This window comes from Halyomorpha halys, unplaced genomic scaffold (assembly GCF_000696795.3).
Source record: "Halyomorpha halys isolate HHAL.00 unplaced genomic scaffold, Hhal_1.1 Scaffold868.1, whole genome shotgun sequence".
Lineage (NCBI taxonomy): Eukaryota > Metazoa > Arthropoda > Insecta > Hemiptera > Pentatomidae > Halyomorpha > Halyomorpha halys.
In genome coordinates this window covers 456,145-473,091 of record NW_027108945.1, presented here as the reverse complement: position 1 = coordinate 473,091, position 16,947 = coordinate 456,145, and the positions used below count along the sequence as shown (strand labels likewise).

General features: G+C 32.2%; 1 protein-coding gene across 2 annotated transcripts in view; it reads right to left on the bottom strand.

Moving 5' to 3' along the window:
- Ets65A (DNA-binding protein D-ETS-3) overlaps positions 1-16,947 on the bottom strand; it is a 168,292-nt gene that overhangs the window by 126,143 nt on the left and 25,202 nt on the right. For both annotated transcript variants that reach the window (XM_014430238.2, XM_014430239.2), the window contains exon 3: positions 8,841-8,906. In XM_014430238.2, coding sequence (XP_014285724.1) covers positions 8,841-8,906 — 66 coding nt within the window. The remainder of the gene's footprint in view (positions 1-8,840; positions 8,907-16,947) is intronic.

The following is a 16,947-nucleotide window of genomic DNA, read 5'->3' as shown; positions in this document are numbered from 1 at the left end:
TTTCATAACAATGCGCCACATATTCATAAAAAGGCTAAATTAATTTAATTAAGTCGAATTTATTATAATATATTTTTAAAATAATATTTTATTATAACGTTTTAATATATAAAGCCGGTTATTTTGATTAACTAAATCACGGTTTTCGCAGCAATTTAATGATGTCAGGTCAGTGGTAATGGTTTAGTGATATATTTTTTAGTGATACTTAAAATAATAATTATATTATTTATTTATTCTGGGATTAGTTCCTTTAGGATAATGTTACAGGCACGAAAATTAGGCTTTTGAATCATAAACTAAAATATAAAATAGAAATGAAATTATAAACCATCATAAATTATAATGAATTTGGAAAGATAAAAATATAATGAAGAGAAAAATAAATAAAAACAGCTATAAGGTATCTTATAATGTAGTAATAGGTATGCTGCGTCACACAGCAACTCAGTATATTTGGGCAGCACTGCTTGCAAAAAATTAAACATTTCTCTCTCCTATTTTCTTTTTAGAATGGTATTATTCGGAGAGCCGGTTAAGTGGGTCCAGTTATTTGGCATTCTATTTTAGTACCTGTACATAGTTAATTTTTGCCTTGTTTTTGTCTTGAACTGAAAAAAAATGTTAATTATTGATTTCGTATAAAATTCACCCAATGACATTAGAAATTGAACAAGTATCTGTAAGTGTATCATCTGAACCTAAATTAATAATTTATTTTAGTTTTTCAATTATCTTATTATATTATTATTTATTATATTATATTAATATTTATTTTTTGTTTTTTAGATTTTTACTATGAGATTTTTTTTCTAATTTATGTTGTTCATTTGATGTTAGGATTCTCTTCACTCGAAAAATGAACAATAATATTCACAAATACAGCATATAGATACGAAATGCCAAGTGGAGAATTACAAATTATCTACAGCCATAAGAGGTTAGCTCCAATTTTGGTAGTTCTCGCCTAGACCGTATTCTCATTAAAGAAAATTACTCTTTTTAAAGATGTAAAAAAGTGAGGAGCTCCAGTCCTTTGTTCCAACGTAACTGGAAGTGAATAATGGTGAAGTAAAAAATCAAACAAAAATTTTAAGAAATACTCATGCACAGGAATAGAATAAAATAAAATCGTGGGAAGTATCCGGTTATTTAATGGATGAGTTTACAAGAACCCATTAATTTTGTTATTCTTTATATCACTTAAATATGTAATCAATCAATCAGATAAAACATCAATTCCTTCTTTCACTACGGCCATATTGCAGCAGATTACCACTTGACTGAGATTTCGAAAACAAATATCACTAGCAGGCCAATGATAATTATGTAATGTACATCAGTTTACTGTCCTCCACAGTTGACAATCATTAAAATTAACAATAATGTCGCTTCATCAACATCAGAAACAGTGTACGCTAATACAGGGCCGTAGCAAGGCGCCCCTGCACCTTTGGTGAGCTTGAAAAATATGTGCAGTATCGTGGGGTCTAAACAATTTTTTTTTTTAATTTTTGTAAAATTGTTTATTGTTTTAATATAAAAACACTTTTATTATCAAAATGCCGAATCTCGATTAGAAATTGAATTTCAAGTAGTTATAAACCATGATTGGAGAAGATTGATCTACTTAAAAAATATTAAATCATAAAATATACTATAAAAATCAAATTGATAATAATCCAACATAATTGACCTGAGACCTTCTAAGACGTTATATAGACATACCACATTAATATAACTAAGAGTATTTTTATCGAATATAAACATTTTAAAACAGCTTTTGACAGATACAATGAGAAATTATAAAACCATAGAATGGCTGGTGTTTGTTTGTAGACTGTAGACCATGGGCATATTAGAGATAGCTGCATTCTGTAATTTTTAATAACCTGAAATATTTCTTCCATTAAGGTGGAATTTTTATTGCTTGATATATTGCACTGGTCTTACAAAGGGGGGATTTCCCATGGTTAATTTTGTAACCACCTTGTACCTGTGCTTTAGGTGGGGCACTTCTCGCTACTCCTTAGCATCGACCCTGAGTTGATTTGATAGATATCATCGAGTTGCAAGATTAAATTTATTCCTTTTATAATACAGAATGTTGTTGTCTAAATTAATCTAGAGTTGTTCAGTTTTCTCCTCCAATCTAAGAACAAATACTTGGGTTTTTTCTTGTTTCTTTCAGTGTTCCTAAACGTTTCGGATGCATACTACAGCACTAAGAGGACAATTGTTTTAAACCAACGCAGTTAACGTATTCTGGAGAGATGTTCTAATTGTTCTGAAGTTTGTACAACTGGCCAAATACTCCGTTGGTTTTGCGCATTATGTTCCTTACATTCTCCTTCCTCATCCGTTCCTCCGTCTTCACTGAGGAATGAATCTATTCTTTCGATAGGCTTATCTTGTCAAATCTGTAACCTATCTTTGACAGCGTCATTTCCTATGTGTTTAAAAACATTCCCACCTTTGCTGATTCTTCTTTCAATCTTTTCGCTGGAACGTGTGTACTAGGGAACAAATGTCAAGCAAACTGTCATCTAGCCGGTCTGTAATGGTCCACTGCATTTCACTTTTTCTATTTCCTATGTGTGTACGTAGTACATATTAAAATTGATAAGCTTTAATTGTTAGGTGTTATTTTAACTATTAATTATTTAAATATTTTGTTTAAATACTCCACTTTCATTTTTGTCATATAACTTGTTATAATTAATCACAATCGGTAAATGAAATGTTATATTGTTCAATAAGGTAGTGATTCAGAGAGAAATCGTTATCCAAAGGAATGATTTTTAAACATTTTTTAATCTCTGTCCTTTGATAAGGAGATTCTTAATCCAACTTCTTTTTCTCCTAACCTTTATAATGCCTGGAACAGTGACTTTTGCTATACGACACACCAATTTGTTCCACTGTCTCATAATTCATATAAAATGTTCTTAAATATTTTGATAACTTGGAAAAAAATTGAATAAAGTTGAATCATTTGATAACCAGTTTTGAATCTGTCTTGTCGTTTGATGAACACATTAAATTACTGTTTTGAATTTTTTTCCTAAAATAGGCCCTTGTTTCGGAGAAAAACCTTGGAAGGTGGACAGACTGACTGTTTTTTTTCGTTCGATTTTCTAATTTTTCTGATTACTGATCTTGAAAATGTCGAAAAAAGGGATTATTTTTAAAATATCATATAATAATACTTTTTACGCTATCTACAAATTTCAATTACGATGGAGTACAAGGCACAGATTAGTGTCTTAACGTGTTTGAGTTACATAAATTTCTTTACTCTAAGGTTAAAAATAAGTGGCTCAACTTTAGTAGAACGAATTTTTGGCTATCTGAACCAAAACGTATAACGGACCTCGATCTGAATGTAATGAATCCCATTACTTAAAAATTTTTATAAAACATCTTGAGAATTGTTATTCCGAGGTTCCACTGTATTTTTTTTTATTATGTCATTTTATTGGTCATTTTACGATCTGTAATTTTAGTTAGCGTCTACCTAAAGATAGATAGAATAATAAGTACAATTATGACATTTTTATATATATATGAAATAAAAATAATTAATTAATCATTGTAGAATGATGGCCTGGGTGGTGGTCAAAAAAGGTTCAAAAATAGCTGCCTGAGTCCAAAAAGTTGAAATATTCTTTCTAGTTTCTGGACTCAGTTTTGCACGGTGAGGCGAAACGTCGGTTACTAATAAATAGTTCTTTCTTTTATTTTCGTGCCTTTAACTTCTTTCTTCTCTTCCTACAACTATAATTAGTTAATATATAAGAAGATGGTCAGGGTTGCGGTCAAAAGTGAAACAAAAATAGTTTACAACTTTTTATTTTCAAATGATATGGCTTGATTATGTTTCGGGCTCGATTGACAGTCCATGAATTTACAACAGAACACTATTTATCATGTTTTCTTAACGTCCTTCAAATAGGTGGAAATAGTGGTTTTACAAAGAAAAGAAATAAGAAAAGTTGGTTGATACCATATGAAATGACTAAGCGATGATTTCTCTCTAACAGCTCTATTATTGGTTTTCTATGACCCTAGTCGGTACAAAAATAGGCAAAGGGGGGCGAATCGTCAGTTATTAATAATAATTTAATTATCCTTATCCTTCTCATATTATGAATTTTTACTAGAATATTATTTGTTATGTTTATATAATGTCGTGATTAATATAACTTAACTTAATTATCCATGACTTTACACTTGAACAGTATTTATTATGTTTTCATGACGTCCTTCAAATAGATAAGTTGAACAGCTTTACAACTATTTATTTTCCAACGTTTCGCCCCACTTTGCAGGGCTTCATCAGGGCTGTCCAAATGAATAAGTTGAACAGCTTTACAACTATTTATTTTCCAACGTTTCGCCCCACTTTGCAGGGCTTCATCAGGGCTGTCCAAATGAATAAGTTGAACAGCTTTACAACTATTTATTTTCCAACGTTTGCTGTTGCTGTTCAACTTATTCATTTGGACAGCCCTGATGAAGCCCTGCAAAGTGGGCTTGAAACGTTGGAAAATAAATAGTTGTAAAGCTGTTCAACTTATTCATTTGGACAGCCCTGATGAATCCCTGCAAAGTGGGGCGAAACGTTGGAAAATAAATAGTTGTAAACTATTTTTATAATTAGTTAAGTTAATTATTTTTCCTTTTCTTTGTAAGACCTTTATTTTAATCTATTTGAAGGACGTCATGAAAACATAATAAATACTGTTCAAGTGTAAAGTCATGGATAATTAAGTTAAGTTATATTAATCACGACATTATAAAAACATAACAAATAATATTCTAGTAAAAATTCATAATATGAGAAGGATAAGGATAATTAAATTATTATTAGTAACTGACGTTTCGTCCTCTGTCTATTTTTGTATCGAATAGGGTCATAGAAAACCAATAATAGAGCTGTTAGAGAGAAATCATTGCTTAGTCATTTCATATGGTATCAACCAACTTTTCTTATTTCTTTTCTTTGTAAGACCATTATTTCCACCTATTTGAAGGACGTTATGAAAACATGATAAATAGTGTTCTGTTGTAAATTCATGGACTGTCAATCGAGCCCGAAACATAATCAAGCCATATCATTTGCATCCCAATGGCATCGACGAGAAGCAACAGTTGCATTCTATATTTATGACCACTATGACAGAGCATTGAAGGCCTATATATTGAATAAACACTATCTCAAATCCGCTTCAAAGGTACTATTACATGTTTGAGACAGGCGTCAAGCGGGCGAGCATTGTGAAGGAGAGATAAAATATTATTAGTGACAGGTGGACAGCCGAGCGGCGACTGGCACATCTTGGTGGGTGGAGACGCTCATCATGTGACCCTCTGTCGTCATGGCAACCCTCCCAAAATGGCGCCATTCCCACCATCCTCCCTCTTTCTTTATCCTAAGCCGATCTCTCCTTAAAGAGATTAGAATGTCTATAGTCTAAATTCCAAAGCATAATACTTTGGTCAGGTGTACCCACGCGTGGTCCACCAAGACCTGTCCAACCACATAAAGAACCGGTCAAAACCTCAGGTAGAAATATTCAATCATTTAATTGTACGTAGGTAATAAATGATAATAAAAATAAAACATAATTGGAGTGATAATAAATCGTGTTTTTTAGCAATATTCTTGATTCATTAATTTCATTATTTTTAATAATGTAATTGACTAAATTTAATTCCCCTCCGAATATGATATTTTCGTTTCAAGATAAGTAAAATCCGAAAATCAAACCAACATATCTGTCTGTCCTTATTAGTCTAATAAGCTATTTAAGTCATGACCCATCATTTTTGCTACTTGAACTTATCTCTGAGTAATCAGTTCGAAGCCCCTACCAACTCAATTCATTGATAGAGGGTTTCCTAAACGACTTTTATTTAATCTCTCCATTCTATGTATAAACTATATATGTCCTCTCCTCCTTGTTACTTTCCATTTCTTAAATTTATTTTTATTTATATATATATTTGATAATGATGAGAGTCCGTCCTGATTTTAGAATCTATCTCAGCCTTTTTATTTATTTATTTATTTTTTTTTTAATAAAACAAAAAATCTGTTGGCTTAACGAATATTGATACACGCTTACACCGATAAGTAAGAAAAGTACATGGTATGTTCTCACCAAACGTTATTTGGTGTAGTTACATATTCAACCGTTTCGTCGATTGCGCCTCTGTAGGCGAAAATCATAATAAAACGCCTTTAAAACAGTTTATTTCGAGTTAACAAATTAATATTGATCGTTTCTTTCACCTGAACATTAATTTTCCAGAATAGATAAAAACAAAAACATTAAATACTGATCTCTTTTTAACGAAAGAAGTTTTTTAAAAAATGTCAAGCTAATCAAACTAACCTTTAAGATTTTTACACCAAAATTAATAGATGATTTTGAATCAACTCGTCAAAAAAGCTCTTTCAATATTATGATATTTTTTTCTTCAGTTCTTCTACATAGGGAAACATTTATATAAATAAAAAAGGTCAAAACTGACGTGGGATTTGTTTTAACAATTTAAAGAAACCCTATATTCAAATCTTCGGATGAACCAAAAAATTATATTTTTAATTAAAAAAACCCTACTAAAAAGCTTTACTATTTTTGAAGAGTTACTTAAAAAATATATAATTTAAAATATATAGCTTCCTATCGATTTTTAACTTTAGAGGGTTGGCAATGGTAGTTAAACTACGAGAATTATTTTAACTTAGTAAGAAACCATTTAGTTGTTTTAAGAGGTTTAAACCAAAGATATCCTCAAATAAATTAATTTTCTAATAATTTTTCTTCAATTTTTCTAAATTTTTACAACCTGGAAGCTGAAAATATGAGGTTTTTGTTTTCGATGACATTTCAACAAAAAAGGTTTTTGGCTTGCTGAATCAAACCGTGACACTATTTTTAGTTGGTTTATTTTTGTTTAGTAGCGTAAAACATCAGTGGTCATTAACGCGATTTATACCTTATTTAATATTGTTTAATTTAATTTTATTTATTTATTTTATTATTATTTATTTTTTTTTTATTTTTATTATTTTTTTTTTTATTTGTCCGTCAAATAATGTTATATTTGTGCCAGTAAATCGTTTGATTTTAAAAACTGAAATACTAATTTTTTTGTTTTATCATCATCTCTAACGGTTTTTGAAAGATCAGGGTTTAATTCTAATTTTTTTTTAATACAATAGGAGTGGGTGAGCCTCGTGTTACCTGTTCTTAGCCTGGTCAGTAAGACCTACACAGCATTACACAGCACCTGGAGCAGGGCTTGACGTGTTTTTAAATATTTTTTAGTTAACTTCTTGGGCTTTCATTCCACAAAGATTGCCATTTATATATGATTTACTTTACGAAGGGTTTGCTCATTTCTAATGGAGTTAAAATTGCTTTACCCCGTCCAGGAAGCGCGATTCCTTCCCTTGCAGCGTGATCGACCAGTTCATTCTCTGCGATTCCTACATGACCTCTTCTTTTCATCTTCTGACTGTTTTCTAATTATTTCATCATTGTCTATCGTCTTTATTAATTAATGTTTTTTATTTTTATCTTATATGCGATACAACACGAGGAGGCCCCTCACCTCCGGACTTAAAATAGCTCCTTTGAATAGATAGCTCATATATGATATTAAACATAACAGGTAACCTTAAAATACCAAAGGTAGTATAAGGTAAGACACAACACTAATTACTTTTCTTTATCACAGTAATGCACTTACTAATTCACTTTTTATTTCTGTTTTAGAGGGTTCGAAAAAAAAAACTACATGACCTGAAACCCATATGAATGTTACTGACAAACCTAGATTATGTTGAGTGTATAAATAAAATCGGATGAGGGATGCTCTGAATATATACAATCTAAGTGCTACTGCTATTGCATTGAGTTTGGCAGTGAATATGTTGCGTAGTTTGTAGAGTTAAATTTTGTACGTTGATTCATTAGTTACAAAGGATGATGATGATGATTGGTTTGATTTTGATCTACCTGTGTAAATTAAAAAGGATTTTGGCATATTTTGAAGAAGAAGAGATAAGTGGGCTTTATATTCTGCTGGTTCGGTATTATTTTTAGAGTATTTGAACAGGTCTAGAATTGTTTTATTGTCATTGGAGGGTCCATGGTGGATGATTGTTTTCGTTTTGAGAAAATAGTTAGCCGAGGAGAGTGTTATGATAAATTTCGACTTTGTCGAAAAGGAATGGAGAATTTTGAATTAAATATATTTATGTTTCAGATGATTTGTCTATGAATATAATTTTAAACTGTGGATTATATTTAATTTATATCTTCTGAACAAAAGTGGTGATAGTCCGGATTCAGAGCATTATGGTATGCTTAGAGTGGGGCGTGTTTGAAACGCTCCAGTTGCGATCCGGATTCCGGTGTGAAGCTTAGCAAGCAAGCACTTGAGAAGGAGCCGAGTCGTAGTCCATTTTAGAGCGTCTTAATACCTGATAAAGTTTAAGAATGCTAGTTCTATCGGCGCCCCAGGAGGTACGGCTTAGTAATGTTTAGTTTTAATATTTTTAATTCAGTGGTAATTCGTTATCTGTTAGAACAAAAAAGATATCTCCACCTCAAAAAAAAAAAAAAAAATACACTTAGCCCATCGTAAACCAAAATAGTAGTAAATTGTTAGACATTAAAGCCTTGGAAATTGAAAGATTAATTTTTAGTGGAATATTTAATATTTATAACGTTATAATATTTATCTTCTTAAAGTATTCAGATTATTTTAATTTCCATGTTGAGATAATTTATCGAATAAATCTTAACAAAAATATAACTTACCGGTAGGAGAAGAGGTGATTTGACTGAGAGCAGAGCTTTTCTCCAGTCTCGTTTGGTGTTCGAAACCTGAAAACAAATTTGAAATGTAAATCAATTTGAAGTGTCCTTTTTTTATTTTATTTAGTCAAAAAAATAAAATAAAAATCTAATATTTAAATCGTTAACATCTCCTTGGTTTAAAATTGGGATTGTAAATTTTGAGTATAAAAATTTCTTTGAGTCATATGTTATCAAGTTCTTAGTTCTTCAGACTTCTCAACTTGTTGGGTTTAAAATTATTGGAGTGGATAGGAATGATACCTCTCTCTAGCCCTATATCCTCAATTTTTTTTAATGCAACATCAGTTATCAGTGTTAGATGTCAGTCACTTATTCAAAACCCAGAACTGCTACTTCATCTAGATCAGGATATCCACTTTCATCCGCCATTTTGATTTAAGATAGAAAATGACCGGTTGATATTCCTTAAAGCTTTGCAACGGCTCTACTTTGATTTTTCAAATCATTTCACTTCAGCATTTATTTTAAAACGTGGTGTAATAGATTAGAAAAGAGGGAGAGAAAAAACTTGATTATTAAAATGAAGTTCTTCAACTGTAAGCCAACTTAAGACACCGGGGAGGAGGGGCATTGAACGCAGTAGGAAAGGGAAGATTTGACTTGGAAACTAAGAGGGGGAGTAAGGGAGGCAGAAACGAGGGGTGGGCTGGAATGAAAAAAAAAATGAAAAAGAAAGAAAAAAGATTCGCGGAGAGAGGAAATATAAAAAAGCCGAAGAAAGGAAATACTTAACCCCCGGGGAGGAAGCGGAACCGCGCGGAGGAGTAATTGCGGAGCGGCCATTTTCGCTCCGATAATTATTCCCTAAACAGAACTCTCGTATCGGCGAGGAATTTTTTCTGAAGAGCACTGAATGAGGTGGGGGAAGATAAAGTCTTAGCGAGTGACAATGGCGCTTTGTCGCTGTTGGTCCCCTGACCTGTCAAAAGGAAACTTCCTCCGCGCCTTTATTCCGGCGACAATGAGGCGATAAACTGTTAACAGAGGGAACCACTGTCTCGGTCAATCGCCATTATCTCCCCCCTGCCTCGGAACAAAACTTCTTCGTCACACCTTTCACCTGTAATCACTTTTGTTTGGTCCCAAATCAGTCTACCAATGGTGACTCAGAGGTGGAATTTACCTCCCAATCTTTACCATTGTTGAGGATTTCGTTCATTAGACAGAAGTCCCACGGAATTATTATATTTTATAGTAAATATATTTACAAAATGTTTTTCTGAAAATCTTCTGCTACAGTTTCGGTCTGCTGCTTTTCTAAGGTGAGTGGGAGATACAGAAACAGTATCGATTTTATTATTTCGTTGTTGTATAAATATTATAAAATTCGATATATCGAAGTTGACTTTCTTTTTTAAAAAAATGAGTAAAAATGATTTCTGAAAGATTACTGTACGGTAGATGCGATGCCCAATTCAAATAAGAAGAAAAACGATCTTGAACTGCTCGAAAATCGCAGTTCAAGAATACCTGAATAAAAGAATTTTAGACAAATTTTCTTTCAGATTTTTCTTAACAGGAATCTCTCCTCCAAGTTTCCTTTCTCTCCCTGTCTTCAGGCTCTTCTTAATAAACCACTCCCTTATCCCTTCTCAAAATATTCTCAGATATCCTTTATTTAACTTTTTTCTTTTTAAGAAAAAGTTATATTCCTTATTACACTGCGTAATTAATAAAAGTCTTGTCTTATCTCTAATTCAAAATGCACAACTGATGGATAGCCAATGAAACTAAAAGAACATGTGACATATGAAGTCAGTGCCCATAGATATCTTCCCTTAAGTTTTATTCAAGGAGATCTCTTTAGCACTCTCTTTTAACTCGATTGTAACCACCGATTTACCTAAGAATCAATACCGATTGTATTGAGTCTTTTACAATCAAAATTATCCCAATAAAATAAATTGATGCTCCATAAATCAGTAGTAAGACCTACATATCATATGCCTGTTCAGTATGGAACTTCACTAATGTAACGAGCATAAAAAAATAGGTATTCCAAACAAATACAAGAATAACTAAGATGCATTCAAAAATTAAATATAATTATTACTTGTAGACTCCATACTAGAATACACATACAAAATGACCCATCAATTCTTTCAATCTTGCTCTAATTCATTAATTATAGAAATGGTAAATTAAACAAAAACAATGACCAGCACATATACTTAAACAAAAGAAAAATGAACAAACATTGCTGTAAAAATAAAGATCTACATTTTATTTCATATCAAAACTTTTTTATAACTTTCAAACTGTTTATATAATACAGAAGGCAATGACTATATTATTATAGCATTTGCCTTCTGGCCCATAGATATTATAGTTTGCAAACTGTCCTTTGTAACAGTTGAACGGATCACTTCCATTATAGTCAACGGACATTTGCCCTTACCTTGGATTCGAAGGAGCCAACGAAGACAGAAGACAATGGGACAGAGGAAGAAGAAGAGGAATGGTAAATCGTGGCAACCCTAAGCAACAGCCCCTCCGCTTAATGAGACGGGGCGTTATCCCGAAGACAATGGTTTTACCAGGAGGGGGTGCGCAGTAATTATTGTAATGAAGACATCTCCATGGATATTCATGGGAGCGAGGCGCCGTCTCAAGGAGCATTGTCGCTCCACCATTAGTCAGCCCATAATAGGGTCTTATTATAAATCGTCCCGCTTCGTGGAGGTTCGTCTTTAATGGTCTCAATTGAAAGAAAAGAAGTTTTAATAATATTTTTTCTATAGCAGATTGAATAAAAGAATTATTTAGAATAATGCGGTAGGAACTTATTCCTGTCCTGTTAATGGAAATTGTTATAACAAAGAATTGTGACTCTTACATTTATCACAATGTCTGAAAACTTTCTACAATTTCTAATACTATAACCGGAAAAGTTTTATATCAGTTTTAATGTTGATGAAATCTCTGACAATGATAACAATAACACAACAATGAACCATAATTATTTATTTTATTGAAAACTGTTTTTATTAAATAATATTGCATTTAAGCTCACTTACATAAAACGGTAATGGAGATAAACAGTTTATTTATTCCATATTTACAGAAATTATAAATAAATTAAATAATAAATTTAAAAAAAAAGTAATTGAAATATGCAGGATTGTCTCCAAAAAGGATACTGGATTTTAACCAGGATTGTTCTGGCCTAATAGTCTCTACTATGAATCTTATATGACTAACCATCTATTCTTAAAAATGCCTAATTACAAAAATTGGTTTTGTCAATTACTATACCCGATACACCCGCCAATCATAAAAATTCACAATTATACCAACATGCTTGAAAACTTGGGAAAAACTCTTTTCTTTATATGGGTGCCGGGTCACGTGAGGATCACTGGAAATGAACTGGCGGACATTGCAGCTAAACAAGCACTTGCTCTTCCAGGTCAGGGCGCGGCCATTCTGACATCCCAAGAAAATAGTCTTCCGATGAAAAATGAATTATCATCCAGTTGGCAAGCCATGTGGAATGAAAGCCCGCCAAGCAAATTAAAACTATTAAAAAAACCAACCATTAAACCATGGACCACATCGAATCGTTCCAATCGCAGGGAGGAGGTAGCTATTCCCAGATTGAGAATAGGTCATACAAGTTTAACTCAAACATATCTGATCAGTAAGCAGCCACCACCAAAATGTCAATACTGCAACAGTGTACTTACGATCAGTCACATATTTGAGTAATGTTATTTCTATTCCGCGAACTTGAGTAGATTGGGAGTAGAGCCGAGTGTATCGGATGCTCTGATGATGACCAGAAGAACGTGGAAATGGTTTTAGATTTCTTAAAAAGGAATGGCCTTTCGAATAAGATTTAATCCAGAAAATCGGTTATACGTAATAAAAAATCTAAAAGAAGTGATTATTTAAATTTTTTTCGTAATTATTTAAAGAGAAAAATAAAGTGAAATAGAATTATAAATATAAATGAAATAGTATTATAAAGCACGAAACATGGGCGTTGATGACCTCAGGGTTTTACGCCCTAAAGCCCCAGACAACAACAACAACAACCATCCATTCAGCAATTTTTTCTGTTTTGTCTTAGTATTTATAAACCACCTTTTCCTCTGCCTCAGATTGAGTATACTTTTTGTTTCTAATTTTTGTACATACAGCGGTAATATTAATACAAATTAACTGTTACCAATGGCACTCTATACCAAGTGAGAACTGCCATAATAGTACTTTTATGACATTAAATATTTTTATTACATTTGATTCGATGTCTATCATGGAACTGCAAAGAAATTAGAACTGATAGTGCTCAAGTGAGATCATTATCCAAATCTTTTAGGTTTTAATTTTGAAATAGAAAACGAAATTAAGAGATTCGCTATATAATTCAAACTATGATGCGGAAACATAAGTCTGCAAAAATCAAACAGAACTGAAAAATTGTAGTAAAACATGAAGATAATATTCACTCAACTATCATTAGTTGTCGATTAGTGCAGGTTTCAGGAATGAGTTTCAAAACATAATAAGTATAACTATTTATTTCATTGTGAACCAATCTTTATATAGGAAAGAAATAAGGAGAATATAATATGTAATTATTTAAATTACATAAGTTAGGTTAAAAAATTGAAACTATTTTCTTAGCAAAGACGTCACTTCTCTCCCCGCACTTTGGATTCTCTAATGGTTTTAGCATCGTTTATATTAGGAGGAAAAGGGTCAAACCCATGATCAACAATTAGGTTTTCTTGTCAACCTTTAGAATACTACTGCAGTGCATTTTCCTTTTTTATATATAAATAACATTTTGTATATCAAATTATTTTGTTCTCTGAACTTAATGTATTTACAACCTCTATCAATGTTAAGTCTTCTCTTATAATAAAGATGAGTAGATTTTTTTTTTATTTATTGCTATTTACATAAAAACACATTAAGTAAATTAGATGTAAAATCAAAATGGAGTGATACAGGCATGTAGAGAAACTACCCATTGGTAGCACTCTAATAATATTTCTATACTAGAAGGTCTCCAAGCCATCTTCCTTTCAAGCGCTTCGGAGGATTGTGGGAAATAGAAGAAGAAGCAAGGCTAGAAACTAGAGGGCTTTGATAGATAGGGAGTTTATAATGGGAAAATTGATATTTAGTTTGGGATAGATCGGTTACGTATGGAACATTGAGATCTTTATAGATGATTTTATTTGTAACAACCTTAGGAGCATAGAGGATTTTACGAAGGATTTTGGATTGTAAGGATTGGATACGAGAGGAATTCGGAGGTTTAGTGGTGCCCCAAAGCTGAACTGAGTATCTCCAGATAGGCTTTATAATTGTCACATAGATTTTTATAATGAATTGGAAGTTTAGACCGTTTGTCTAGTAAGTGCTGTAATAGTCGAAGTCGACGTGTCGTTTATTTTCAGTCTTGTGTGATGATTCCAGGTTAGTCGTTATCCAGATGTCCAAGGTTACGGATCTGATCTACAGGGGCAAGAACAACATTATTAAAGGATACTATGAGGCAGATAGTAGGTTTAAGACGAAGGGTAAAGGTGATTTCATGGGTTTTTGGGGATTTATATTAAACTTCCAATTACGGCTCTATTCTAAGATGATTGGATTTCATAAACTATGGACAAGTTAAATACCAATACACAACTGTACAAAAGAACAGATTGGAATAAGTTATTCAAGAAGCCTTGAATTGGATGGTGAATACCTTCACCAGCTCATTTTCGAGTGGTCAGTTACTACTTAAACCAAGTTTTCACAACTTATTGTTATTTACTCCAACCTTGTCTATGTTTGATCTTTATTATTAAATTCACAATTTTGAACAAGTTAAGGTTACAAGTATAATGAATTTTTTGCCGGTTTTTTTTTTTAAATTTTATAAATATGCTTTTGATGATGATTTGGAGAAAAACTTAACAGTTGAGTAGAAAATAAATGTAAAAATCCAAAATAGGATTAATTAGCTTAGACAATTATGAACATATAATAGAATGTGATATTAGCAAAAAAATAGTCGTTGATTTTAATGCAGGTTTACTTTCTGGTGAATTCTTGAACGATTCAGACTCGGAATAAAGAAATGGTGTAATCCAGAAAAGTTTACTATACCACTGCAATATTGATATTATATTATATTTAAAACATTATAATTGCCTAAATGTCAAAAAATAAAATGTTTTAAATACGGTACACATTTTCGAATGTATAAAATTAGGTTCGTGATAAACGGATACTAAAATATCCTGAAGAATAAATTTAGAAAAAATATCAGTCCTACATTTTTCATTTATTTGCCTCATCTCGAAATGCCTACTTCCTGCGAGTATATCACCGCTGGAACCATAACAATAAAAAGTATGAGAGGAATAAGAAAAGCCAAGAGAAAGTAAAAGGAAGATAAATATCAGTAAGGAGGAAGATTTAGAAATAATTTCCAAAAGCAGTAGGCGATAAATTCCACGAGGCCGGAGGGTGGCGATTAGAGAGATCTATAGCTGAGGTGTGTTTTATCCTCGCAGAGGCAGTCTCCATGGCGACCCTAGGGTGCCAACCATCGCTTACCCCTCCCTGTCATCTCCTCTCCCTCCTTCGGATATATACGTCTTATAAAATACTGAAGGCGGGGCTTAAACATATCCTCTGTGGTAATATAACATCTCTACCCTTTCTGAATAGAATAAGAAATTTAGCAAATCCCTGTTGATTGTTCTGGTCCAGCACAGACCAGTTTCCATCTTCGAGCATTAAAATTGAAAATGTATTGTCAAAGAAGTTTATTTTAGAAGAAATATTTGAAAAATAATTTAAGTAGATGTGGCATTCCATTTCTTAGAAGGAATAGAGTGGTTTTCTTGGCAATGTATACTCTCTCGTGAATGCAAAAATATTGTAACTCAAAACTAGAGTCTAGAGATATTCAACACTCTAGGAGCTCAAGGAAGTTGATGATAAAGAATAAAAGCTTTCTAAAACTAGTTAGTCACTAGTATACCTAAATTATTATGAGGATTTGAAATTAATTAAATATGTTTTAATGAAAATAATTCATCACTTACATCATTTTTGCTCTCAACGGTCCTTATAACCATAAATCTACTAATATGAAATAAAAGACAAAAAATACTTACAGTATAATAAATATTTTTCCATTACTTTGTTCTCAAATTGATTCAAAATTTTCACGGGATATTAATGAGTAATTCGAGCCATCAAACTCAAAAATCAGAGTTGTAGGCTCAACACTTTTAGTACATTATTTTGAGATCTAATTGTTTCATAACATTGATGGGATCACACGTGATAATTTGAGCCAATAAAATTGAAAATTGGTTGAGCCATTCGTTCAAAATATTGTAATATACAATATGTACAAATGAGCTGGTTATGATTCCACATCCCTGTGAAATGTGAAAAAAATTGTCTTAAAACTTTTATAGCTTTGCTCACTTTATAGTTATTGATCAATAGCTACCTACAGCATGAGAATTACGAACCAAACTTCTTTTTTTTGTTTACGTAGAGTGATTTTGCTAAAATTTGAGCCCATTCACAACAGAGCACCGTCAAACAGTTTCCGAGGAACGGTTTTTCAAAATTTAATGTTTAAATGAAATTGCCTATACCATGTAATTTGCTGCTTCTATGGGGGTAATCAATATAAACTAATTTATGATACATTAAACTATGGGACGTGATGGCCGGGCGGGTTAGGGCGTAAGTTTCAGAACCCCGGTTGGGAACTTATTTTCTTAGCGGTCTCGAGAACCTTAACTATCGAACCTTGGTTAGTACGTGGTGGCAACTCAAACGTAGTACCTACCAAATGGCCACAAGCCATAAGCACCACTTGGCCAAAATGACCACAAGGCCCAATTGTTGGACTATTTCTACCTAACCAGATACCATACCATACATACTCCATTCCCTCTAACATACGTCATATACCAGCCCTTCCCGCGTTTAAATCCCTTCTATTTAACTATATTTTGCTTCACAAATCTAATATATTATATTAGTACAGATATTTTGCAGTTGCCTTTTTATT